A 27,488-nucleotide genomic window follows, 5' to 3' on the forward strand; every position below is an offset into this window, starting at 1 on the left:
TGACAGTTTAATGCCAGATGCTAAATTTCGATCCACAAGAGTGTTGAGTTGTTGCTTGTTCAGGTGACCTAACCGTTGATGCCACAAGTCAACTTCTGGTAAGTTTTCTGTTACCACTGAAACATTTTCTTTGTCAGTTAGGACTTCGACTTCACACTTCAGTTGATACAGTTTTCCGGTTAGTGACCCCATTCCTTGAAGACTTCCTTTGGGACCTTTGATCCAACATCGTACTTGATTGAATTTCACTGTGTTCCCCTTTTTTGCTGCTGCTCTTACAGAGAACAAATTGCAAGCCAGCTTCGGAACGTGTAATACATCATACATTACGGCTTTCTTACTATTGCTGACCTTGAACAACATGTTTACTCGGACGGTTCCAACTCCCACTGCTTCAACAGTTCTGCTGTCACCAAGGCCAACTTTCTCGGGAGTAGAGAATGCTCGATACGTTGAAAAATACTCTCTCTTGGGAGTCATATGACTGGACGCACCAGAGTCTATCAACCACTTGTTTTCAGGTACTTCATCGGATACTGGGAATGCTCCTTCATCTTCATTGCTTGATTCAACTTCATCTTCAGTGATCTTTGCTCGGTGCTGTGACGACCCTCTTCGTTTTGGACAGAACCGTTGAACGTGTCCAGGTTCGTCACAAGTCCAGCACCTTGGGGTCTTCCGCCTTTGATTTCCCAATAACACTGAATCGTGTGGTGCCTCAGACTTCAGTTCTTGGGCTTTGAGTTTGCGTTCGTGATGTATTAGCTGCTGCTGGACAAAGTCTAGTGTCAGATCATCTACGCGTGCCTCAAGTGCAGTAACTACAATAGAGAATGATGAAGGCAGACTTCCTAGGAGGGTGACAACTTGATCTTCCTCGGAGATTGGTGCTCCAATTGAGCTGAGTTTGTCAGTCAGTTCTTTCATTTCCTTTAGGTGCATGTTGATACAGTTTCCCTCACTCATTTCCTTCCTAAAGTACTGCTTTTTAAGGAAAAGTTTGTTGGCTAACGTTTCCCTCTCGAAATGTTTTTTGAGGGAATTCCAGGCTTCCTCTGGTCTTTCACAGGAGGTTATCAGGTACAATTGTGATGTACTAACTGACATAGCAATGACAGAGAATGCCTTCTGTGATTCACTTTGATGCTTCGTTTGTTGTTCGACTGTTGCATCTTCTGCAATTACAGCTGATCCATCTGCATACTTCCATAGGCCTTTGGCCAGTAACAGATGTTTCACTTGAAATTTCCACGTGATCCAATTGGACCCGTCTAGTTTCTCCACAGTCCACTTGTCTTCCATGACTGGACAAATCCGTTGATCCTTGATCCGACAAATCCATTGATCTTGATCCGAGTTCTGTTTACTGTTATCTAGATCTACTGCTCAGCTTAGGCGTTGCCTGGGCCCATAACCTGTTATTTTCTAGAACATCACAGAATCACAAAACAGAACTAAGAGTAAAGGTCACACACGTGGCTTAAAATACAAAAACACAAGAATATTCTAGAAGACCAAAGGTCACTAATAATTCATTACGTAATGGCTAAATATACTAATTACAACAAGTCAGAGTTCAGTTTCCAACATGATGACATGTACATTAATGAATACTTTAAGCTTATGTATCTAAAACTGTTCGACATCACATGACAATGATATACATTCCTATCCAGAATATTAATAACAAGTGACTTCTGAGATGTGATATCTATACCATAGGCGTGATAGTGATCATCAAAATAACGTACTTCACAATGACGTACATTAAAAAGAACCATATCACCAGCAATGACAATAAGTTCCTCAATAACAGATGTATTCACACTTATACCGGGGACCATTTCAATAATACGTTGTTGAATTTCATTATTAAGTGTTGAGGACGGTGGTCCACATTCAACCACTATTTGTATAACATGCTAAACGCTGATGGTGGTTTGCTAAGAAAGTGTAATATTCTTAACCGATTATGCGCAAATGACGCCTATTGGCGTCACTCTGGAAAGTGGCCGACACGGCCGTTGACGCCAATTGGCGTCATATGCAGCGATCCGGCTTCTCTCTGCGGTAAAGAAACCAGGGTGGGGTAGTTTCCAGGGTGGGGTAGTTTAACGCTACGACTACGTCCAGTTACTGTTTAGGTAAGTATATATGCAGTCAAAAACTTATTTTTGCAATACACGCTTGAATATGCAGCTACTTTACAAATTAAATATTAATTATTAGCATACTTTCAAAAAATTATATAGAGCATGCCACACTAGACCAGTAAGGAGGTGCTGCAAGTAGAAGATCTAGCACCTGAGTACAGCGAAATAGACAGAGACGTGCCGGGTGGTGATGATGAATTTTCTGATCAATAACAGTTTAGAGAGGAGCTGGACAGTTACATTACTCCAACCAACAAATAAAATAGCTTCACTCAATGCATGGACTAAAAACAAGAGACCACAAATAACAAGAGACCACAAATACTTTGTTACTTTAGTTACTTTGTTAACCCCAAGAAAACGTGGCTAGTTACTAAAGATGGCTCCCTCTCCACAGCCTCTCAGATATTTGGGGATTCTGAGGTCAACATCACCACGGAAGGAAGACCAGTGCTTGGTTCCCCAATTGGCAAACAGGAGTTCATATCTGATTTTGTAACAGGAAAAGTAACAAACTGGATAGCGGAAATTGAAAAACTGTCGGAAATAGCAGACAGCCAACCGCACGCAGCCTATGGTGCTATCACTCATGGCCTTGCAAGTAAAATAATGGGCCTACCTCTCAATAACTACCCCAGATATTGACCAACTACTGCTTCCCCTTGAGAACTCCATTCGAACCACCTTGCTCCCAAAACTTACAGGCAGAGACGCACCCAATGATCTCGAGAGGAGTCTATTTGCCCTCCCTGCTCGCCTAGGAGGTTTAAATATAGGAAACCCGGCGTCGTTGGCAGTCCAACCATACACATCATCACAACAGGTGACAAAACCTCTCGTTGACTTAATAGCTTCGCAAAACAAAAATTACCCCTATGAAGTCCTCTTACACCAAATCAACACGAAGAACAAAATAAAAGAAACAAGAAGAAGTACAGGACTGCAGGTGGCTAATGAGATACAAGAGTCTCTCACACCACCAATGCAATTAGCAACAGACCTTGCAAGAGAAAAAGGCGCCTCCAGCTGGCTCACTGCTTTACCGCTAGAAGAGCATGGATTCGCACTCCACAAAACAGCATTCCGTGATGCCATTGCCCTTCGGTATGGCTGGCCCCCATCGCAGATCCCCACAAACTGTGTGTGTGGCCATTCTTTTTCAGTGCAACATGCCCTCTCGTGCCCTAGAGGAGGATTCCCCTCAATTAGACACAACGAGCTGAGAGACATCACAGCATCGCTTTTAAAAGAAACTTGCCATGGAGTGGCCACTGAACCGTCTCTACAACCCATCACAAGCGAAACATTCAACAGAACCACCGCAAATCGACAGAACGGTGCCCGTCTTGATGTAGTGGCTAATGGTATTTGGGGAAGTTCTTTCGAGAGAGCGTTCTTTGACGTTAGGGTTTTTAACCCATTTGCTCCCTCGAACAGACACTCCTCTCTAACCGCATCTTATCGCCACCATGAGAACCTGAAAAAGAGGCACTATGAACAACGTATAAGAGAAGTGGAGCACTCCTCTTTTACCCCCCTGGTCTTCGCTACCACAGGTGGCCTTGGCCCAGCAGCTGGAGCCTTCTACAAACGCCTGGCCAGCATGCTCTCAGACAAATGGAAGCAACCATACAGCACCACCATTGGCTGGCTAAGATGTAGAATATCTTTCTCTCTACTCAGATCCTCCATCATGTGTCTGAGAGGCGCCAGATCTTCGAAGTCATCCTTCAACGGCCATCTAGCTGCTTCCGTGGACCTCACCATTGCGGACTCCAACCTCTCTGTCTAAACTCTGAATAATAATATTATAGCTTCACATTACCCTGCCATATCTATATTTCAGCCTCAGTCACTCATTCATTACATGTTTATTAAAAAAAAAAAAAAAAAAAAAAAAAAATTTTCAGCTGAAGTGATCCCGTACCAGAAACAATTGAATAGGGTAGAATTGTGACTGGTTGTTGGCTGACTCTGGATCCTATACTCCAGCCTGGCAGGAGCCATACCTCTCTAAGTCTAAGACTCCAGGCTTCTTTGCTGTGATCCCAGTCCACCACAGTACATGTCTCATGTGACATGTACCACTCAATGTTTCAGCATGCCTCCAGTCTAGATCTGGTTTAGTTTTATTGCTTGCTGTGCTAGTCATACATGCTACATGCACTGCATCATCAGGTTTCTTTATTACCCGAGGCGCGTGGGCGGCCACGGGTATAGTAGTCTGTTGGTTTGTTACCCGAGGCGCACGTGGGCGGCCACGGGTATAGTAGTCTGTTGGTTTGTTACCCGAGGCGCGTGGGCGGCCACGGGTATAGTAGTCTGTTGGTTTGTTACCCGAGGCGCGTGGGCGGCCACGGGTATAGTAGTCTGTTGGTTTGTTTGTTTGTTTGTTTGTTTGTGATGGGCTTTTCTACTCACCTGGATGTCACAGCACTGCGTTTACAGCATGGATAGCCTTCACACAACAATATCTTGATTTAAATAGTGGCAGATTTTGATGTTAAAGCTTCTTTGTCGAGCAAAAGCTAAGAAGCTTGTGACTAGGTCTGCTTACCTGGATGTTCTAGCACTGCGTTTACAGCATGAGTAGCCTCCACACAACAAGTTTGTACTTTTGATAGTGGCAGCTTTCGGTGTTAAAGCTCCTTTGTCTAATAAAAGCGAGCAAAATGTAGCTTGAACAGAACTTGCACATGCGTTACTTATAACTGAAGTGATCCTGTACCAAGAAAACGATGGAACAGGGTCACTAAAGTAGAAAGCTGTATATACCAGGAACAATGGAACAGGGTCACTAAAGTAGAAGCTTGAATTATAGCTCCTACTGCTGACTGGGATCCTACTCCATGCTAGTCTCGAATACCCGCCTCAACCTAAAAGCTTGAGTCTGGTCAAACTCACATTGAGGTTTGGTTCAGATGTGTCCAGGAATTTCTTGGACATTTAATTGACCACAAGTGGGAATTGACCACAAGTGGGTGTGAAACATGAATAAAATTATAGTCTACATGAATATCATTATAGCTAACCGCCACGGCAGCATGGATTGTTACTAATTAGCCCCTGACATGACAGAAGGCGACGTAGGAAAATTCATGGAGAGAGTTGTAAGGATGTGATATACTAGAACTCTTCAGACTAGCAACAGGACCTTTGGAACACCTTGTCGAAATTAACAGCCTAAATACTCATTTATGTGAATGTGACCGTCGACCATGGTTTTCATGGCCCTCTAGCTCTGTGCAATGATGGCTTCAAGCTCAGTGTTTTTCTCGTAGGCTTTCAACTCCTAGCCTTAATTGATACACTGTCTGATATAGCCCTCTGTGTATGTTCTGTCCCTAACACCGGTGGCTTGTGGCTTTATCACTATGTTTGTGGGCGTGTAGCCCACTTGACTTTGCTGACTGTGCAGAACAAAGTTCATATGTGAGTTTGACCAGACTCAAGCTTTTAGGTTGAGGCGGGTATTCGAGACTAACTCCATGCAGAACCTGGAGCCATACTTCTCTGAGACTCCAGGCTTCTTTACTGTGATCCTAATCCACAGTGCATATATCTATAGTACCACTACCTGTTCTCAAATGTTTCAGCATGCCTCCATTCTCTGGTTTAGTTTTATTACTCCTGAGTTGCTGTGCAAGTCATGCATGATAACAACATCACTATATTATGCACTGCATTATATCACTCTTCTGGTTTCTTTATAATCATGTCACCAGCCGAGGGTTTGCACTTTAGTGCTCTAGTTTGTTTGTTTGTTTGTTTGTGATGGGCTTTTCTACTCACCTGGATGTCACAGCACTGCGTTTACAGCATGGATAGCCTTCACACAACAATATCTTGATTTAAATAGCGGCAGATTTTGATATTAAAGCTTCTTTGTCGAGCAAAAGCTAAGAAGCTTGTGACTAGGTCTGCCTGGATGTTCTAGCACTGCGTTTACAGCATGAGTAGCCTCCACACAACAAGTTAGTACTTTTGATAGTGGCAGCTTTCGGTGTTAAAGCTCCTTTGTCTAATAAAAGCGAGCAAAATGTAGCTTGAACAGAACTTGCACATGCGTTACTTATAACTGAAGTGATCCTGTACCAAGAACGATGGAACAGGGTCACTAAAGTAGAAAGCTGTATATACCAGGAACAATGTCACTAAAGTAGAAGCTTGAATTATAGCTCCTGCTGCTGACTGGGATCCTACTCCATGCAGAACCTGGAGCCATACTTCTCTGAGACTCCAGGCTTCTTTACTGTGATCCTAATCCACAGTGCATATATCTATAGTACTACTACCTGTTCTCAAATGTTTCAGCATGCCTCCAGTCTGGTTTAGTTTTATTGCTCCTGAGTTGCTGTGCAAGTCATACATGATAACAACATCACTATATTCACTATATGCACTGCATTATATTTCTGGTTTCTTTTTAATCATGTCACCAGCCGAGGGTTTGCACTTTAGTGCTCTAGTTACCCGAGGCCGCCGCGGCCAGCGGGTATAGTAGTCTGTTGGTTTGTTACCCGAGGCGCGCGTGGGCGGCCACGGGTATAGTAGTATGTTGGTCTGTTTGTCACAGGTATATCTACTCACCTGGATGCCACATTACTGCGTTTACAGCATGGATAGCCTTCACACAACAATATCTTGATTTAAATAGTGGCAGATTTTGCTGTTAAAGCTTCTTTGTCGAGCAAAAGCTAAGAAGCTTGAATAAGCTTGTGACTAGGTCTGCTTACCTGGATGCTCTAGCACTGCGTTTACAGCATGAGTAGCCTCCACACAACAAGTTAGTACTTTTGATAGTGACAGCTTTCGGTGTTAAAGCTCCTTTGTCTAATAAAAGCGAGCAAAATGTAGCTTGAACAGAACTTGCACATGCGTTACTTATAACTGAAGTGATCCTGTACCAAGAAAACGATGGAACAGGGTCACTAAAGTAGAAAGCTGTATATACCAGGAACAATGGAACAGGGTCACTAAAGTAGAAGCTTGAATTATAGCTCCTGCTGCTGACTGGGATCCTACTCCATGCAGAACCTGGAGCCATACTTCTCTGAGACTCCAGGCTTCTTTACTGTGATCCTAATCCATAGTGCATATATCTATAGTACCACTACCTGTTCTCAAATGTTTCAGCATGCCTCCAGTCTGGTTTAGTTTTATTGCTCCTGAGTTGCTGTGCAAGTCATACATGATAACAACATCACTATATGCACTGCATTATATTTCTGGTTTCTTTTTAATCATGTCACCATGTACCAGCCGAGGGTTTGCACTTTAGTGCTCTAGTTTGTCTGTTTGTTTGTTTGTCACGAGAATCTCTACTCACCTGGATGCCATAGCGCTGCGTTTGCAGCATGGATAGCCTTCACACAACAGTATCTTGATTTAAATAGTGGCAGATTTTGATGTTTTAAAAAATCGTTCTTTAGAATCACCCGAGACCACTCAGAAGCGTAGAAAGCTTGAGCATGACCGTGTTATCATAAATCGTGCCTTAGAATCGCCCGAGAAAACTGAGAGACGTGTAAAGCTTGAGTGTGAGCGCACAGCTTCTAGACGCTCTAATGTCTCCATAGATAATGCTGTTGAATCCTTTATTAATAAAACAAAAGAAGGACCAAATTATGTCTGTGTATCATGTCAATGACTCATGTATAGACTAACAGTCGTATCCTTCACTAAGAGCAAATACTACACTAAAGCAAAAACGTCCTTGTTAAATACAGTTGTAGGTGACGATCATTTGTACGCTAGTTTTAATGGAAAGTATTTCATATGTAGAACTTGTGATGGTGCCCTGTCTAAAGGATACATGCCTATACAGTCCCTAGCAAACAATTTGTCATTAGCTTCTGTACCCCCTGAGCTTGCCTGTTTGAACAAACTAGAAACGAGATTGCTCTGCCTAAGAATAGCGTTTATGAAAATGGTTGCCCTTCCATCTGGTAAACAAAGGTGTATCCATGGTCCCGCTGTAAATGTTCCAATAAGGTTGGACAGTGTTGTTCAAACATTGCCTAGGTTACCTGATCAAAGCCAGCTTGTCCCATTAAAATTCAAAAGAAAATTAGAATACAAAGGCATTATATGTATGAATACATTACTCCAGAAAAGATTTTCAGTGCCCTAGACTGGCTTAAAGCAAACCACCCCAATTATGCTAGCATTAAGATTAATGCTGAATGGTCCAACAACTCTGAAGAGTTAGACCTAGATTTATTTGATGGCTTAATGAAAAATACTGTTAGTGATTCTGCTGCTGCAGTTGACCTTTCTGGTAATAAACTGGTTAAACCTGTTTGTAAGGATGATGTTGCTAGTACTACTATCCCAGATGAAACCTCTTTAAAGGGTGTTAGCACCTCCTTGCCTGAAGATAGAGTGGCCTCAGCATTCCACAGTGCTCACCAACATAGTAATTAAATTTTGGTTTCTTTGAAGTTTGCTACTCCCTGCCTAACAGTTGCTTCTACTGGACTTTGCAGAATCTTTGCAACACAGCTAAACGATTAGAGCGTTGCGCGTTCCTTATATGGAGCAACAAAGTTATTGTAGTAAACCCACAGATCAGAGACCACAGATATAATTATGCTAAAAATGCTAGCATGTGTCATATCATGTGACTGCAAGCAGCAGCTGGTTTATAAGTTAGCAATGGATAACTACTTTTTTTCAAGCTATGCTCCAGCATGGAATGTTTCTTCTTATCCTCCGACACAAGTAGATGATCCTCCAACACCATTAGAAAGAAACTCTGAAGACTCCTACTCCTACACAATTCGAATTATCAACCCAAAGAAGAAAAGTAGCTACAAGACATTGACTTGGCATGATGTCAAACAAGTGTTTAACTCGGTGTTAAGCCTCAAGGCTAAGATTGCTGAGTCTTACCCCAATGAAGTTGCAGATGATTTGAGCTTTCAAGTAGGCTACTATCATGGCAGAGGTACGTGACCTTGTTGAAGATGAAGTAGATGACATCATGAAAACCTTGAAGGAAAAGCATGTTGATATGGCAATATACCCAAACTGCGGCTTTGGGCACGATTAATTCATTCTGGACATCATGATGATTATGACGCTCCTCCAAATATACCCCTTATAACCGGCTCACCCAACCCAACAAAGGGAAAAAAGGAGAGCATCAGCACCATGTCTGATGCTTTTACTGGGGCAGCCAACGCAATAGCCAGTGCACTGAAACATACTCAAACTCCTGAGACACCAACTTCCAGCTCAACTGTTTCACCAATGAAAACTGCTCAGCTTAGAAGAAGCTGTCTGGAAGATTTAAAGCGTATCAAAGAGCTGTTTGAAGATTATGTTCTCTCAGAAGAAGAATTTGCTGAGCAGAAAAAGAACATTTTGTCATCACTTAAATCTCTTTGATCTGCTTCACATGTACATTTATACCAAGATAGTTGTATATCCTGAAAAGAACACTTGACAACACATATTTATCTCTTTCATGAACTGATTCGCATCACTGATTTGACATCACAATACATTATACATTAATATTTTCATGATTACGTATATCCTGCATGCCTTATCCATTGTGAACAATCATGTACAGATATGCTGTTCATAGCTGCTAAAACGACTGTTTCTGTGGCAAGATAGTCCAATGATTCCTCGTTTGCTTTGAGTACCAATTTCAATTTGGAGAAGCTTTCTTCTATTGGATTTAGGTCTGGGCTATATGGTGGAAGAAATTGTACTATAGCTCCAGTAGAACGTATGGCCTGTACAACTGTGTCCACATGATGAATGCTACAATTGTCCAGTACCACCACACTGTTAGAGTTCGTTCCATTAAATGGTTGTAATTTGCTAGCTAGAGAGTTAGTGATAAAGTCCTCGAATGTATCAGCGTTAACGGTGCCGGTTGTAGTATAGCAATCCAGTACACCTTCTAGTGAGATTGCACATATAGCCGAAACTCGCTGTCCACGCCAAAGCAATTTTTGAACAATAGCAGGCTTTCCTCTTAGGCTGTATCCAAATTTCCGCATACAATCCCTCCGATCAGATCCTGTTTCGTCTATAAAGACGAAAAGCTCCGGGTGGCCTTTATAGACTGAAACGTCAATCAAATACTGTGCACGCAACAGCTCACTTTGTTGTTTAGCTCTCAGAACCATTTTTTGTCTTGTTATCCCAGAGGCATGTATGTACCTCATTATGGTGCTTACGTTGACATCTGTCCCCGTTCTTTCAAGAAGATGTCCTTGTATTTCCCTTAGATAGATTCCAGGTTTTTGAATAACCAACTCCAGTATCATCACTTTATCTATAGCAGTGAGTTTAGCAGTTCCCTGATTAGGAGGATATTGACTAGGTTTAACGTTCCCAGTAGCTCTGAATAGACACACTCTGAATAGACACACTGTTCTATGCACTGTAGATGGATCCACAAGGAGATTAGCAGCTACCTTTCTATTGGGCAGACCAACTACTTCTACTTGGTAGATCATTCTCCATCTTAAATCTGAGGAGTATGACTTAGATCTCTTCTCTTCACATGAATAGGCCATAGCTATAATACTGAGACTTTTCAAATCTGCATTAAATGATGATTACATAACTATGTTTACATTGTTGACCACAGTTTACATTGCTACTTAAAAGGCTCTACTCTATCTGTGTTGCAAAGATTCTGCAAAGTCCAGTAAATGTTTAGAGCAGTTTGCCTCTGGCTGTAATTTGACTATTCATAATGTGCCAGGAGATGGCAATTGTTTATTTTGGTCACTAGCTTACCAGCTAAATACCAAGACTATGTGCAGTACTAGTGCCCCTGAACTGAGACAGATGGTAGCCTCTTACATGGAAAATCATAGTGACCATTTCAGCAGCTTTTTAGCTGGATCTCAACCATCTAGTAACCCGTATGACAATGATACCGAGGCTCCCACTATTGAAGATTCTTTCATTGATAGTATTGCTGATCCTAATTTGCAGTTACTAGCCAGGTGGACTAGATATCTTGAAAGGCTAAGACACGGTGCCTGGGGAGATAACCTATGTATAGCAGCAATAGCTGACATCTTTTCGGTAACCATCAATGTGTATGCTGCAAATGAACAAAGATGTAACGTTCTTACAGTTAAGCCTCAAAATGGGTCTACTTTATTTGAGGTTAATATTGGACTTATATTACAATGGCACTTTGTAGGCCTTGATGTGGTACCCAAGCTAAATGAGCCTACTATCAGCTTAGGGTCATCTGCAACTACACAGGGTATATCTACCGATACTGTTGATACTACTAGTTGTGATGATGATACTGTATCTCCTGAATTTGAAATTGATGATAAAACATTCGATGAGGGAGATGAGCATACCAGACAAATCACAGGTGGTCCTACAGCTAGTATGATGTCCATTGAAAACCCTGAAGCGTTTGCTGAGATTGTCTGCCTAGCACCGGGTGAAAACCAAAAACCATTGTACATAATGTCTGACACTAATTTTGAGGCTATGAGTAATCCTGACAAGTTTCCATATGGGACTGGGTGTTTTAGTGCCGACAGACCTAAAAAGTTGACTTATCAAAAATAGTTTAACCAAAGACTGTTAAATGTAGACGGTAGGTTTGCTAGTGATACTGACTATTTGTTTACTGCCCAGTACATAGTAGAAGCCAAAAAAATACAAGGTGACTATAATCATTTCAAAAGCCTGGTAGCCTCACAGCTAGTCAAGCTAGAGATGACTCGTTTGTGAGCCAATGTCTACGTAGAGATAAAGCGTATCGTTTCATGAAAAACATACGAGGATCTCCCCCATATTACCAGAAAACCTTCTTTGAAATGTTAGCTATGATTCGGCAGCTAGGTACACCTACGAGGTTTTTTACATTAACAGCAGCAGATATGAAGTGGCCCGATATCATTCAAACCATAGCCCGACAGTATGGTCAAAATTACACGGATGATGAGGTAACTGCCCTTTCATTTGATGAAAAGTCTAAATGGATTGGATTAGGCGTAACCCAGTTACTGCAGCTAGGCACTTTCAATACCGTTTAAACACATTCTTTAATGAATTTTTGAAGTCCCCAGCTAAGTCAAGTCCCCAGCTAAGCCTCTCGGTGAAATTGTAGACTATGCGGTTAGGATCGAGTTTCAAGCTAGAGGTTCTCCTCACGCACACTGTGTGCTTTGGGTAAAAGATGCCCCCAAATTTGAAGAAGCCCCTATGTCTGAAGTGTGTGACTTCATTGATCAGTATGTTTCTGTGTCCATACCTGATAGTGGTAAACTAAGAGACTTGGTGTTGCAGCTACAGCAGCATAGGCATTCCTCATATTGCAAGAGAAACCAAACCTGTCGCTTTAATTTCCCACACCCTCCTAGTGATGAAACTTTGATAGCAGAGGAGAAGCACGAAGATCGAACTGATTATGTAGAAACTTTGAAAAGTGTGCGTAAAGTACTAACAGAGGGCGATTGTGCCGACTTCACAATTGACGATGTGCTAGCTAAAGCTAACGTAACTCAGTCTGAATACAAGGAAGCATTAGCAGTGTCTGCAAATGATTTTGTTATTGTGCTTAAGCGTAAACCAAATGAATGCAACGTTAACAATTACAATCCGCATTTACTACGAGCTTGGCAAGCTAACATGGATATACAGTATGTCCTCAATGGCTATGCTTGTGTGATGTATATAGCTTCGTACATAATGAAAACAGATAGAGCCATGGGTGAACTCTTGAAGCGTGTAGCAAACGAGACTAGAACCGAAGACCTTAAGACCCAATTAAAAAAAGTAGGTTCAGCGTTTCTTACACACAGGGAAGTCAGTGCCCAAGAAGCAGTTTATAGAATACTACCACTCCCCATGAAAAGGATGAGCAGGACTGTATTGTTTGTTGATACCAATCCCAAAAAAGACAGAATCGGTGTATTAAAGCCTTCTTCTGCAATCGAGAACCTTGATGACGATGACCCTAATGTATTTTGTAAGAACCTAGTAGAGAGGTATCAACACAGACCAATTGAGCTTGCAAATATATCTCTAGCTGATTTTGCTGCTAATTATAGTACCGAATATAAAGTCATAGACGACGATACTGGTGACACTGATGTACTTCCATCTGATGCCAACTGTACTGAGAATACAGCACGTAAAATTACACTCACAGGTGGATTCGGTAAAATGAATAAACGTAATCGGGAAGCAATCATAAGGTTCAGAAAGTACAATAAGGAGAAAGACCCCAGTAACTGGTATAGAGCCAAATTGATGCTTTATTTCCCATGGTACAGTGAGGAAACAGATTTGTTAGGTGGCTATTCAACCTTTGAAGAGCATTTCCGTAATGTCCACTCGTCTGTGATAGCAAATGAGAAAAAATACACACTGTCTGACGTAGAAAACATAGAAATTGATGAGGATGGCCCCCCACAGCATGCTTGGGATCAAGTAGCACCGGGTACTGAAGCTGACAGAGCCCAACATGAAGCCGAAGGTCCAGAAACTCTAACAGATTTGTCTGAGCAAGACGTTAGGGACAATAGTGCATTGTTTACGTCCACTACCTCTAGTAGCTTACATGTGCGCTATGAAGGCATAGCTAATCATGGGGAAATTCCACCTGATGAATACAGAAAGCTTTTAAGAGGTCTTAACAGCAAGCAAAAACAAATCGTCATGTTTCACCGTAATTGGTGCAAGAAAGCTGTGATAGCATTAAAGCATGGTAAACACATTGAGCCATACCGTGTGTTTGTGAGTGGCCCTGGAGGTGTACGAAAGACGCATGTTATCAAACTGATACATTCTGATACTGTTAAATTGCTTAGGTTGTCTGGCACAATAGAACCTGACGATGTTACAGTTTTGCTTACAGCCCCCACTGGTGCAGCAGCATTTATTATAGGTGGTATGACGTTACATTCTGCTCTTGTACTAGGTACCAGTAGATACAGTGGTTTTCAGCCTCTCAATCACGATCGTTTAAACTCCCTACGAAGTAAATTGTCTAAGTTAGCACTACTGATCATTGACGAAATAAGCATGGTTGGTTCCAACATGTTGCTAGAAGTACACAAGAGACTAGAGCAAATCAAAGCTGTCATGCCGGATAGGAATACCTTTGGTGGTGTCAGTATATTAGCAGTAGGAGATCTTTTTCAATTACCCCCCGTCTGCCAAACACCTGTTTTTAGTGTCGTCAACGATAGTTATGCTAAACTATACAACTCTGGTTCGTTGTGGTTAGATGAATTTCAAATGATTGAGCTAGATGAGATTATGAGGCAAAGGGTGACTCCGTATTTTGTGAACTTTTGTGTAGGATTAGAACGGCTACACACAATGACAATGACGTCGCTGTGCTAAAGTCCAGGGAAATTACTCCTCAGATGCCCAATTACCCAAACCATGCTCTACATGTGTATAGACTCAATGCTGACGTTGATGAGCGTAACATGACCATGTTGAATGCCTTGGTTCCAGAAAGTCAGCAATATTCAATAAAGTCTCGCGATTCTAGAGCTGGTCAAACTAGCCACATTAACCTGTCAACCCTGTCTGACAAGAGATCAGAAACTGGTGGCCTACACGGCATTTTGAAAATTGCAATTGGTGCCAGAGTTATGCTAACAACCAATGTTGACGTAGCAGATGGGCTAGTTAATGGTGCTAGAGGTGAAATAGTCGATATAGTGATGGCTGCTGGTAAGGTTACACACATTCTTGTAAATTTTGATCACCCTAATGTTGGAGCTAAGGCCAGACAAGGTAGTCAATTTTTGCAAACATTCCCAACTGCTGTTCCACTAGTAAAACACGAAGCTGTTTTTAAGGCTAAAGGTAAACGAGGCTCTGAAATTACTCGGTTACAGTTCCCATTGACTCTAGCTTGGGCCACTACTATACATAAGGTACAAGGTTTAACACTCGATGAAATTGTGGTAGACATGAAAGGTAGCCGCTTTAGCTCTGGTCAAGCCTATGTAGCATTCAGTCGTGTTAAAAAGCTTGAAGGTTTGCATATATTGAACTTTAATGAGAAAGTTATTAAAGCGAGTGATGACGTCAAGACTGAAATGTCTAGATTAAATGATAGGGTACTCAGCCCTTTGTCCGTTGACACATGTCCTGAAGATTACATCACAATTACATTACTCAATGTGAGATCGCTGCTAGCTAAAGTACCAGACATTGAATGTGATAAATTATTTACTTCAGCTGGAATTCACTGTTTTACCGAAACATGGTTGCAGTCTAGAATAGCCAGTCCATTAATACATACAAACCATCAATGTTTAAAGGGAAGGTACCATGAAAAAATAAAGTTTTATTTTTTTGCCTTAAAATGTTCTTTGTGGGGTATAAAATAGCCCTGAGACAAAAAAATATTTTTCTGAAAATTAACTTTTCAGAGAAACAGGACTGTAGAAACACAATTTCTGGCTTAAAATTTTGCTTCCTGTTGTGGTCAAATGTGGGCGCGGTCAAACGTGACGTCAGAGTAGGCATTTGTGCTGCATGTAAAATGTATTCTGTGTGTGTTGAGTGTGTTGCAGCTGGTTGCTCCTTTACATCTAGCAGTCATACAGTTCTCTCAGTTGAAATATGAGTGGGAAAAACAAGTCCTATGTACCAGAGCTCACTGAAAAGCAACAGAATCCTGTTTTTGTGTACAGTGAAAACTCACAGATATGACCTCCCTTGCTGCTCAGTTTGGGATCCAAAAGAGGAAGAAGCTGAGATCTGAGGTCTGGAGCCATTCTAACTGTTTTCTATAAGGCAGTTATTCAGAAATAAACTGCCATATCGTCCTGTAAAAAGAGAGGCCCTGCGATCAGAGTCATGGAATGGAGATATAGCCCTATAGAGAAGTGCCCGGTCGGCCGCTGTATACGGAAAAGCGAGAACGGAGACAGGTTAATAGCTTCTGTTTTTGTTCAATCATGTATAATTATAATACCTCGCTGCAGTTGATACTTGATGCTTTACAAGAGACAACCTCTCTATACCGTGACTCCTGCATGTAGACCCGGCATGCAACTGAGACTCCTGATCAGACTACATATGCATGCAGTACCTCTCTTCCTATTTTCATGTTGGAAACAACTTCAGCAAGGGTCTCATTGTCATGCAAAGACAAGTGAAACCAAAACTTGACGTGTTAATAATGTAAAGATTACCGATAGTAAAGATTACCGATAGTAACTCAAACCCCATCTAAATTATAACTACCAAGGATGTCGATATTTAGTGTGAAGTGCTTGGACTCATGCGTGGTGACTCTCCCCCTGTTGTTAAATCCCATACAATCTAATTTTTTGAGCCCAGCATCTTCTTCTCCTAAACGTTTGTCGCGACATTGATAAAAACGTAACTTTTAAATTGTACACGTAATACAGGTTGAGTCAATAATCCTGCATGTGAAGAAGAAGGAAATTTGTTACGAATCGCAGCTATACTGCATGCACAGCTTGGTAGAACAACTCGTATAATTATGTCTTCCAAGCCAGCCCCAGCACAACCGACTAGTTAAGAAAGTTATACCTTTCGCACTGATAAACTTACTGGTGTATACTTCATTCTCATCTGCCTCACCATATCTGTGTTTGTGGGCAGTGTACGCCATCTGTAGCACCCACATATCAAGGATCAAATCCATCACACTGATTCTCTATTGTATAATACATTTCTACACAACGTACTACCGCATGCATTCACAACTGACACACTCAATTGCATGACTGTATACTTATACATATAGACCTAGTCTATATACTAATTAGTCAATTAACATTTCCTATCCTGCCTTCATTGTATCCTGCCTTCATTGTCACCATCATCATCACCACTCGAACTAGCATGGGAAGGCTTTCTCGCTCATACAGATATGGCTCCACAGCGCTTGTTTTATCTTCACTGCAGCTTTTTTCATGCTCAACAGATGAGAAGGAGTAGGAAAAACTCAACTAGCTTGAAAATCATAGCTAAAATCACATGTGTCTGTCAGTCAGACTCATGCAGCCACCAGTATGCATCAATTCAATGTTTACTAGTACCTACTCTGACGTCACGTTTGACCGCGCCCACATTTGACCTCAACAGGAAGTAAAATTTTAAGCCTTTCTTAACAATCCTGTTCCTCAGAAACTTTAATTTTAAAAAAAATTTTTTTTTTTGCATCAAGGTTATTTTATATCTCACAAAGAACATTTTAAGGCAAAAAAATAATATTTTATTTTTTCATGGTACCTTCCCTTTAAGACTCGATAGTGTTTCTGGTGATAGAAAAGGTGGGGTTTTGATTAGTTTGCCTGAAAATATAGAAATACTGAACTCTTATGCTTGTGACGTAGATGGTGTTGCAATAGAAATGCTATGTGCTCTGCTTCAACTACCTAATGGACAAACCATTCATTTAACTCTTGTGTACCGATCTCCAAGTGTATCAATGAATGATTTATTAGGCTACATGTATCCCCTGTTGCAGCATCTAAAAAGCTTTAATGTATCTATTGTCCTAGGTGACTTTAATGTGGACATTCTAACTAACACTAATTCACAATTAGAAGTATTAATGCTTCGTCATGGTTATTCTCAGCTAGTGCACACTCCCACTACAGACAACGGTACTCTTATAGACCATGTATATTGCAATAGCCTAGCACCAGAGCGTGTTCATACAAAGGTTACTGATGTGTACTACTCGGATCACGATGCAGTTCTCTGCTCCATTCCCCTCGAATCTATCAGTCTAACTACGTGACCTGTACACTTAGTGAGTATTTGAGGCTATATATAGCTCAACTTACTTACATTACTGAATATTTCTGAATAATACAAGTTTCAGACACCTATAATTATTCTTGTGTATGTCCACGCTCTGACCATGTTCTATGCTATACCTTGTCTGAGACAAATTTGCTAATTGGTTGAAACCAGTGCATTTTATACCTCTTCAGCTAGATTATCTCTGCCTGGTTTCAACCGTAACTGCCATAAGCATTCTTTGTACGCTTGTATACTTTTTTCTGGCTTGGCCAATCCGTTTTGCTGTTACTCTATGACTCAAATGACTCCTATGACTCAAATGACTCCTATGACTCCTATGACTCAAATGACTCCTATGACTCAAATGACTCAAATGACTCAAAGTTTACTAAGTGTTCAATTAACTGTTCCTGGTTCCTGTTGAAGACTAAGAATGTCTACCGCTGCAGTGAGTTAAATCCAACCATGGTGAGTGTATACATTTGTAATTATATCATCTTTACCATAACTAGTGTCAAGAGTAGATCTACTCTTGCTAGTGTACAGTGTCATAATTCAATTCTACAGATATAGTTTTTGTTTTTTGTGTATAATGCTATACTATACAAACATCCTTCATATCTTTGTCTTATAATTATATACACACACTAAGGGCCATCTTCGACTTGTAGTCCCAAGAAAATTGATGAACACTGGCTAATGTAACGACTTCTAATGGCTGTCTCGACATACTACAACTGTACATTGTACGCAAGAATTATAACTATGATAAAATGGCTCTGCGACACTCAAAAATTGAAGAAAATTAATGAACGAACTATTCTTGCATAGAGACCTCAATCTAATGGCTGTCTTCGACGCACAGATTGTGGCAGATAACAAACATACATCATACGCAAACATACATCATACGCAAGAAAATCGATAAAACTATGAACTATGATTATATAAGAGTGATACAGCAAAAATAGATGTCGCTATCCTGTTTCTACCTTCGAGCAATGCTCCCTACTTGAATGCTCCCTACTTGAATTTGGCACTTTAATTTTGACAGCCTTCCAAAAGCCACATGGTCAGTCACTTTCGGCCTGAAGCCATGTTTATACGTGCACAACGAGTGGGTATATCAACCATGATTGTTGTTAAAAACGATCGATGCCAGAGCTCTCGCAGTCAATTTCGCTTTTATTTATTTATTGTTACAACTATTTTCAGAATCTATTTATACGTCCTTTTTTTACACTTACTTTTGTTATACTATTTCTCTATTGTTACAACTATATTCAGGATCTATTTATACGTCCTTTTTTACACTTACTTTTGTTATACTATTTCTCTTATTTATTAAACTACCATTACATCATCATAATCATTATTTTTACACTTACTTTTGTAATACTTATTTAAACTACCATTACATCATCATAATAATTATTACATCATCATAATCATTATTTTTACACTTACTTTTGTTCTACTATTTCTCGTCAAAAGAGGTTGACATCTGCGTGTCATGTGTTAACACACATTCCTGAACTTTGACCTAAGGAATGACACCCTAAGGAATGACACGCGGATGTCTTGCCTCCTCTGATTTCTCGTTATCCATTTCTACCATTACACCATCATAATTATTCAGTCATTCTGATCCTGTACCACCAGGAACAATGAAAGGGGTCAGAGTAGAAAGCTACAATTACGTGTATAATTCTTGATTCTTTGCTTAGAACATACCATTCAAAAAAATTCCAATAGTAGAGGCCCCTCTACTGGGTAATAATAATTATATTAAACATACATAGATCTACAGTTCTCAATAATATTCCAATGTTAATGTCACTGTTTCTGTTTACACTGCAGTCTCGGGATGATCATGCTCAGTTCCAGGCAAATCGAAAGAAAAATCTGTAATTGTGTCTTGACCATTAAATGAAACAGATGCTAGTTTTGCAACACTCAGCAAATACAACTCATCTACAGCATCATTGTCAGCCGCTCCGACCAACTTTCGCAGTATGAAAGCATTTGCAGTCAAGGTAACATTCTCTCCATCATCGACCTTGAAAATGAGCCTTGCTAACAGAGAACTACTGCAATTGTCATACCTCTGAGCAACTTCACAACAAAGCGTCCATGGATTGGCGGGCTACCAGGACCAGGCTCAACATAACCATTGCACAAAATACACCATAACCATTGCACAAAATACAAACCTTCTTCGATAGGAACTCCATCACGCAAACAACAGTAGCATTCATTATCTGTCCATCTGTAGTGATATTGTCTGTATCCAACTTCATTACTTGCCCAATGTCATCCACCTTCTCAATCGTTGATCCGTTCTTACGCATACTCAGATATTTGTTGCCACTAAATTCTTTAACCATAAATCCGGAAAACAAATAGCACTCTCCTACAAACACTGTTCCAACGAAATCTCCCCACACTGTGACCCGTCCAACACCACTGCCATCTGAAACGCTGACATCTTGCTTGATGTAACCACCGTCAAGAAACTCTCTTTGGCAAACTTGATGGACCTTTACACGGATCGTCACTACATCAAAAACACATCTATCTTCTAATGCTGCAATTAATATTTCTGGGACAACACCATCATCAAAGTCAATGTTTGTAGTGTCGAGTTGTTTTGAGCTGTGTGCAATTTCACTGCTGGACTTCAATACAATTTCCATTCTGTCTCCCCTCATTGCTCTCTTTACCTGACAGTCCCTGATCTCCACAGTCTCTTTGGCACCCTTGAACTTCTTCAAAATATCCAGCTGTCTTTCCGAAAATGATAACAATCGACATGTCTGCTTACCATCACTTGCATTTCCATCAAAATATTTGCTCTTTCGGCCTTTCTTGATTGGTGATAAGGAAGTTAATACACATCGAATAGTTGCACTTGGGATTGGATCATTACCAATGTCATCGAAGTCAGTAACTTCCCGTGGTCTTTTTTTTGCCATGCTAATGTTGGTTGATCTGCAGTTGAACAACATTTTTATTATAATTATTACGAAATCATTATTATGATGCTACAAACTACATTCAGAGCATATAAAAAAATGCAATTTTCATTTACTTGCACTAAAAACTTGTCAAATCCTCAATATGAAGCTGCTACAATGAAAGTTTAAAACCTGCATTCAGTTGTACCAAGGGCGTATACAGAGAAGAGGGCATGCAACTCACTATGTACCCTACGTACTCATCCGACTTCGTATCAGAGACCGGATATGCTAAAAATAGAATCCAGTATACGGACGTGAACAAGTGGGCGGTGTTGTTTACGGAGTTATAATTATGGGCGTGTACATCAGAGCTGCCTAGCCTTTGCTAGCTAGCTAGCTAACAGTGGAGTATTATTTTAGAGATGTGTCATGACCAGTCCTAGTCCAGCCAGGTCCAAGACAACCCCTTCGAGCGGGAAGTTAAGTACTGGGCGCATTGTTAAGAGGTACCAGAGACTCAGGAAGACAGGTTTATTGTACCTAGGTTTCATGCAACTGTTGGATGGTTTGCCTTTGACACTGCTAGTACGAGCCATACTGCTGCTGAGAACTAGTTTTACTATGCTGCAATCGAGCTAGCTAGCTAGCACAGATATAAAAAAGACTTTGATTTACCTTGTGCGGTCAAAGATTACGCGTGGGCGTTTTGTGGGCAGTTCTAAAAATAGCTCAATACGAAGTCGGATGATTCTGAGAATTGGGCGAGCTGCATGCCCTCTTCTCTGTATACGCCCTTGGTTGTACACTCAAATAAAATGTTATACACGTCCACTCACTTGTACTGTGTCTATAGACTGTATCAGTAGCCGCAGTCAGTCGCCGATCTTCCAGTTAAAACTCTTCGATCCGTCCACTCACTTGCACTGTATCAGTAGCTGCAGTTGAACAACATTTTTATTAATTACGAAATCATTATTATGATGCTACAAACTACATTCAGAGCACATAAAAAATGCAATTTTCATTCACTTGCACTAAAGAACTTGTCAAATGCTCAATATGAAGCTGCTACATGCAATGAAAGTTTAAAACCTGCATTCAGTTGTACACTCAAATAAAATGTTATACACGTCCACTCACTTGTACTGTATCTATAGACTGTATCAGTAGCCACAGTCAGTCGCCGATCTTCCAGTTAAAACTCTTCGATCCGTCCACTCACTTGCACTGTATCAGTAGCTGCAGTTGAACAACATTTTTATTAATTACGAAATCATTATTATGATGCTACAAACTACATTCAGAGCACATAAAAAATGCAATTTTCATTCACTTGCACTAAAGAACTTGTCAAATGCTCAATATGAAGCTGCTACATGCAATGAAAGTTTAAAACCTGCATTCAGTTGTACACTCAAATAAAATGTTATACACGTCCACTCACTTGTACTGTATCTATAGACTGTATCAGTAGCCACAGTCAGTCGCCGATCTTCCAGTTAAAACTCTTCGATCCGTCCACTCACTTGCACTGTATCAGTAGCTGCAGTTGAACAACATTTTTATTAATTACAAAATCATTATTATGATGCTACAAACTACATTCAGAGCACATAAAAATGCAATTTTCATTCACTTGCACTAAAGAACTTGTCAAATCCTCAATATGAAGCTGCTACATGCAATGAAAGTTTAAAACCTGCATTCAGTTGTACACTCAAATAAAATGTTATACACGTCCACTCACTTGTACTGTGTCTATAGACTGTATCAGTAGCCGCAGTCAGTCGCCGATCTTCCAGTTAAAACTCTTCGATCCGTCCACTCACTTGCACTGTATCAGTAGCTGCAGTTGAACAACATTTTTATTAATTACGAAATCATTATTATGATGCTACAAACTACATTCAGAGCACATAAAAAATGCAATTTTCATTCACTTGCACTAAAGAACTTGTCAAATCCTCAATATGAAGCTGCTACAATGAAAGTTTAAAACCTGAATTCAGTTGTACACTCAATAAAATGCTATACACGTCCACTCACTTGTACTGTGTCTATAGACTGTATCAGTAGCCACAGTCAGTCGCCGATCTTCCAGTTAAAACTCTTCGATCCTTCCACTCACTTGCACTGTATCTAGATCTATATAGCCTGTATCAGTAGCTGCAGTCTCCGATCTTCCCAGACAGTTAAAACAATCCAAAATAATGAAGTTCAGCTCAATGAGTTCTGCTTTTATAACAGTCTAGCCGCGCTGCGCAGAGCTAAACCACAACGGCGTGCACTTTCTTCGAACGCTTCTTTGCTGTACTGTATGATCATTACACATGCGCACAACCGGAGAAGGTTGGATAGGATCACGTGTAAGAAGAAAAAGAAGAGAAGCACTACTTTTTTGCTGAGCTGGCACAGAAATGGACAAAGATTTTCTATGTAAACTTCTAGGTGTTGCACGGTCATTGGAGACTGAAGGCGATATTTACTTATCTCTCTGGCTACTTTGAATATAAAACTTTCATTAATCAACCCGATCCCCATCTATTCTGGCGGGTACCAGGTACAGTGTAGTGTTTACCAGATTCTTGCCAGTCAGTACAGTGCAAGCTACATACAGCACCGCTTATTCTACCCTATAGTCTTGGTCCAACCAGACAACAGACACAGCTAGTCAGATGTTATAAGCTTAGCAAAGTATTATGTACATGTAGCCATAACTTTTTGACAGTTGCTCGGTATCTATGGTAACGTGAGCAAAACGTCACATGACAGGGCCAACCTCCTCTGCACTACGGCCATAACCACGTGGTTTTATCATTACTGAAGACTTGAAGCTAGGCCTGAAGGAACGACTGACTGGATCAAGATGCCCTTTTCAAAACCTTGTCCCCAATGTGTGGGTGAGGTCCATATCAGGACACTCAAATGCCCACCGGGTGTGGCCATATTCTGCGAAATAGTAAGTCCCTTACTGTTACTGTAGAATCAAGGTTACGTAGAAAGCGCAATGCAGCATCTACAACTGTATATAGAGCTTTAGAAAGGCTTTAGAAACATCAAGCAACGCTGAAAAACGACTGAAACTAGAGTGTCACCATGCTAACAAAAACTGAAGCTTAGAATCACCCGAGACAAGTCGTAAGCGTATAAAGCTTCAATGTGAACGCACAGCTTGTAGACACTCCAATGTGTCTATACACATTAACTCTTTCATTGATAAAACGAAGCAGGGCTCTGACTTCGTCTGCGTATCGTGTCATTGCTTAACATATAGACAATCTGTTAGGCCATGCAAAATCAATTTGTAGTTTCTCAGGCCCTCGACGCTTGGAAATTGACAGCTTTACAAAAAAGTTAAATATCACAGCTTTACAAAAAAGTTAAATATCACGTGACCTTAAATTAAAGGCACTAAAAGAAAAGAAAAGGATACATTTGTATGGTTTTTTTGTCATGAATATAATTATGACTAAAATTAATAGGTAAAAATTATGCACTTCCGCTTATTGAGGAAGTTAGGGGTGTGTTTTCAATTAAAATTCTATGAATATCATTATCATTGCCTCAATCCGCTTGCTATTTTAGGAATAATAGCCTGAGAAACTACAAATTGACTTTGCTTGGCTTTATATATTGCTTGCCACTAGTAAGTACACCAAGGTAAAAAAGTCCTTGTTAAATACAGTTTTAGGTAATGATACTCTGTTATGCTAGTTTTAAGGGTAAGTATTGGATATGCATTACTTGTCATCGTCAGCTGTCTAGAGGATGCATGCCTATACAATCCCTAGCAAACAATTTGTCATTAGCTTCTGTATGAGCTTGCCTGTTTAAACAAACTAGAGACAAGATTGCTATGTCTCAGAGTAGCATTTATGAAAATGGTTGCCCTTCCAATAAACTGGCTTAAAGCAAACCACCCCCATTATGCTAGCAATACTGAATGGTTGGAAACACAGAATAAATGGACATAGATTTGTTTGTTGATTGTGCTGATGACCTTTCTGGTAATAAACAACATCCAAAACTGCTGTTTCTGAAAAAGGTGTTGCTACTAATGTCTCATATAAAATAGCTGTATCCTATACAATCCCTAGCAAACAATTTGTCATTAGCTTCTGTACCCCCTGAGCTTGCCTGTTTGAACAAACTAGAGACAAGATTTCTATGTCTCAGAGTAGCATTTATGAAAATGGTTGCCCTTCCATCTGTTAAACAAAGGTGTATCCATGGTCCTGCTGTAAATGTTCCTTTGAAGTTAGACAGTGTTGTTCAAACATTACCTAGGTTACCTGATCAAAGTCAGCTTGTCCAACAAAAGAATATTAGAATACAAAGCCATATGTACCAGTACATTACTCCTGAGAAAATTTTTAGTGCCCTAAACTGGCTTAAAGCAAACCACCCCCATTATGCAGATCAATACTGAATGGTTGGAAAACACAGAATAAATGGACATAGATTTGTTTGTTGATTGTGCTGATGACCTTTCTGGTAATAAACAACATCCAAAACTGGGTAAACCTGTTTCTGAAAAAGGTGTTGCTAGTAATGTCTCATATAAAATATCTTTGAAGGGTGTTAGTTACTCCTTGCCTGGAGATAGAGTAGCTGCCTCAGCAAATTTGAAAGCCCACAATTCCCACCAAGGTAGTGATTTGTCTGGGTTAGTTCCTTTGAAGTTTGCTACTCCTTGTGTAATTGCTGCTACAGTGGTTTTCCATACCTTTGCAGGCTATACTCCAAGAGCACTGCAACCACAATGTAGTGATTACCTGTCTGTGTTATTTTAGTCCACCCACACATCACAAAAATCAATGATGGGTAAACTTAATACTGGCTATTGCAGACTTTTCACACAACTCAAGGGGTTACTACTCTACTTTCACAGCACTCCTTCTATATAATGCTTGAGGTCAACAAGCTGCTTTCGGAAATATCCAATTTTGAGCCTATAGTAAATACAGGCCCTCCGCTCCCTATAGCTATACATACAAGTTTTAGCTCATATCATTTTGCCACAATGAACCAAGCAACAAGTTAGCTAAGCTACCATCAGAGCTACCATCATTTCAGTCAGACAAAATATAAGACACCTGGAACATTTAGCGGCTATTTGGCGAGTGAGCTATTAGAATTTGGCGATTTTTAATTTGACGTCTTAGGCCTACAGCAATTAGGTCCACTAATTTGGCAGTTTTGAAATTGTCAAATTAAAACCAGTTACAGTTTGCATTTTGCAGGCCATAGCAAGTAATTTTGTTGGCTTGTATACTAACAATCATAACAGAAGCCAACCAAAATACTATATTTACTACATTGTGGTTGCAGTGCTCTTGCAGTATAGCAGTATAGCCTGCAAAGGTAAGGAAAACCACTGTACTAGATGTTTGGATACTTTTACCTCTAGCTGTAATTTGACTGTTCATAATGTGCCAGGATATGGAGATTGCTTATTTTGGGCAGTAGCTTACCAGCTAAATGCCAACACTGTGTGCAGTGCCAGTGCCCCTGAACTAAGACAGGTGGTAGCCTCTTACATAGAAAACCGTAGTGACCGGTTCAGCAGCTTTTTAGCTGGATCTCAGCCCTCTAGTAACCCATATGACAATGATACTGAGGTTCCCAGTGTTGAAGATACATGCATTGATAGTATGACTGATCCTGATTTGCAGTTACTATAGGCAGGTGGACTAAATCTTGAAAGACTTAGACACGGTGCCTGGGATAACCTATGCAATAGCTGACATCTTCTCTGTTACCATCAATGTGTATGCTGCTAATGAACACAGCTTACAGTTAAGCCTGAGGTATTTGTGATGTAACTACTCCACACCCTACCAACTGTTCTTAACTTTGCCACAGCTAGACATCATTTACTTATTAGATATTCTCATTTATCTCTTTTCTTTACATACTATCAAAATGGCTCTACTTTATTTGAGGTTAACATTGGACTCATCATGTAATGGCACTTTGTAGGCCTTGATGTGGTACCTAAGCTAAATGAACCTGCTATCGCTTAGAGTTATCTGCAGGTTCATCTCGTAGTGCACAGAGTATATCTACCAGTACTCTTGACAAGAATGTTGATACTACTAGTTGTGATGATGATACTGTATCTCCTGAATTTGAAATTGATGATAAAACATTTGATGAAGGCGATGAGCATACCAGACAGATTACAGGTGGTCCTACAGCTAGTATGATGTCCATTGAAAACCCTGAAGCATTTGCAGAGATAGTGTGCCTAGCACCGGGTGAAAACCAAAAACCGTTGTACATAATGTCTGACACTAATTTTGAGGCTATGAGTAACCCTGAAACTAGTGCATTTTATACAGCCTCTTGCTAGATTATCTCTGCCTGGTTTCAACCATGACTGCGATAGGGTTAGGGTTTATTAAACATTCATTTAAGCATTCTTATTGTACTGTTGTACTGTGGCTTGGCCAATCACTTGCAAGTGATCCATTTTGCTATGACTCTAATGATTCCAATGACTCAAATGACTCAAAGTGCTTATTTTTAACTGTTCCTGGTTCCTGTTGAAGGCTAAGAATATCTACCGCTGCAGTGAGTTAAATCCAATCATGCATGGTGAGTCTCCATGCAGTGT

The 27,488-nt window shown here is 40.4% G+C and overlaps 2 protein-coding genes, 1 long non-coding RNA gene and 1 pseudogene across 3 annotated transcripts; 2 read left to right on the forward strand and 2 right to left on the reverse strand.

Moving 5' to 3' along the window:
* The first annotated feature begins 2,544 nt into the window (after window positions 1–2,544).
* LOC135340008 (uncharacterized) lies at window positions 2,545–4,059 on the forward strand. The gene has a single exon (XM_064536293.1). The coding sequence runs from the start codon at window positions 3,136–3,138 to the stop codon at window positions 3,943–3,945; it is 810 nt and encodes a 269-aa protein (XP_064392363.1). The 5' UTR covers window positions 2,545–3,135; the 3' UTR covers window positions 3,946–4,059.
* Window positions 4,060–9,314: 5,255 nt separating this feature from the next.
* Window positions 9,315–10,718, reverse strand: LOC135340006 (uncharacterized). The gene has a single exon (XM_064536291.1). The coding sequence runs from the start codon at window positions 10,691–10,693 to the stop codon at window positions 9,686–9,688; it is 1,008 nt and encodes a 335-aa protein (XP_064392361.1). The 5' UTR covers window positions 10,694–10,718; the 3' UTR covers window positions 9,315–9,685.
* Window positions 10,719–10,805: 87 nt separating this feature from the next.
* Window positions 10,806–19,529, forward strand: LOC135340009 (uncharacterized; annotated as a pseudogene).
* Window positions 19,530–20,090: 561 nt separating this feature from the next.
* Window positions 20,091–22,871, reverse strand: LOC135340011 (uncharacterized). Its single transcript, XR_010396170.1, has 6 exons — window positions 22,810–22,871; window positions 22,617–22,715; window positions 22,314–22,412; window positions 22,010–22,108; window positions 21,706–21,804; window positions 20,091–20,900 (listed from the first exon to the last, which is right to left on the reverse strand). It is a non-coding gene; the product is annotated as an uncharacterized LOC135340011 (long non-coding RNA).
* Window positions 22,872–27,488: the final 4,617 nt, after the last annotated feature.

This window comes from Halichondria panicea, chromosome 8, assembly GCF_963675165.1.
Source record: "Halichondria panicea chromosome 8, odHalPani1.1, whole genome shotgun sequence".
In the NCBI taxonomy this organism is placed as follows: Eukaryota; Metazoa; Porifera; class Demospongiae; order Suberitida; family Halichondriidae; genus Halichondria; species Halichondria panicea.

Excerpts from the sequence above, each read along its gene's own strand:
- LOC135340008 (XM_064536293.1), top strand. The coding sequence starts at position 3,136 with ATGCAATTAGCAACAGACCTTGCAAGAGAAAAAGGCGCCTCCAGCTGG.
- LOC135340006 (XM_064536291.1), bottom strand. The coding sequence starts at position 10,693 with ATGGCCTATTCATGTGAAGAGAAGAGATCTAAGTCATACTCCTCAGAT.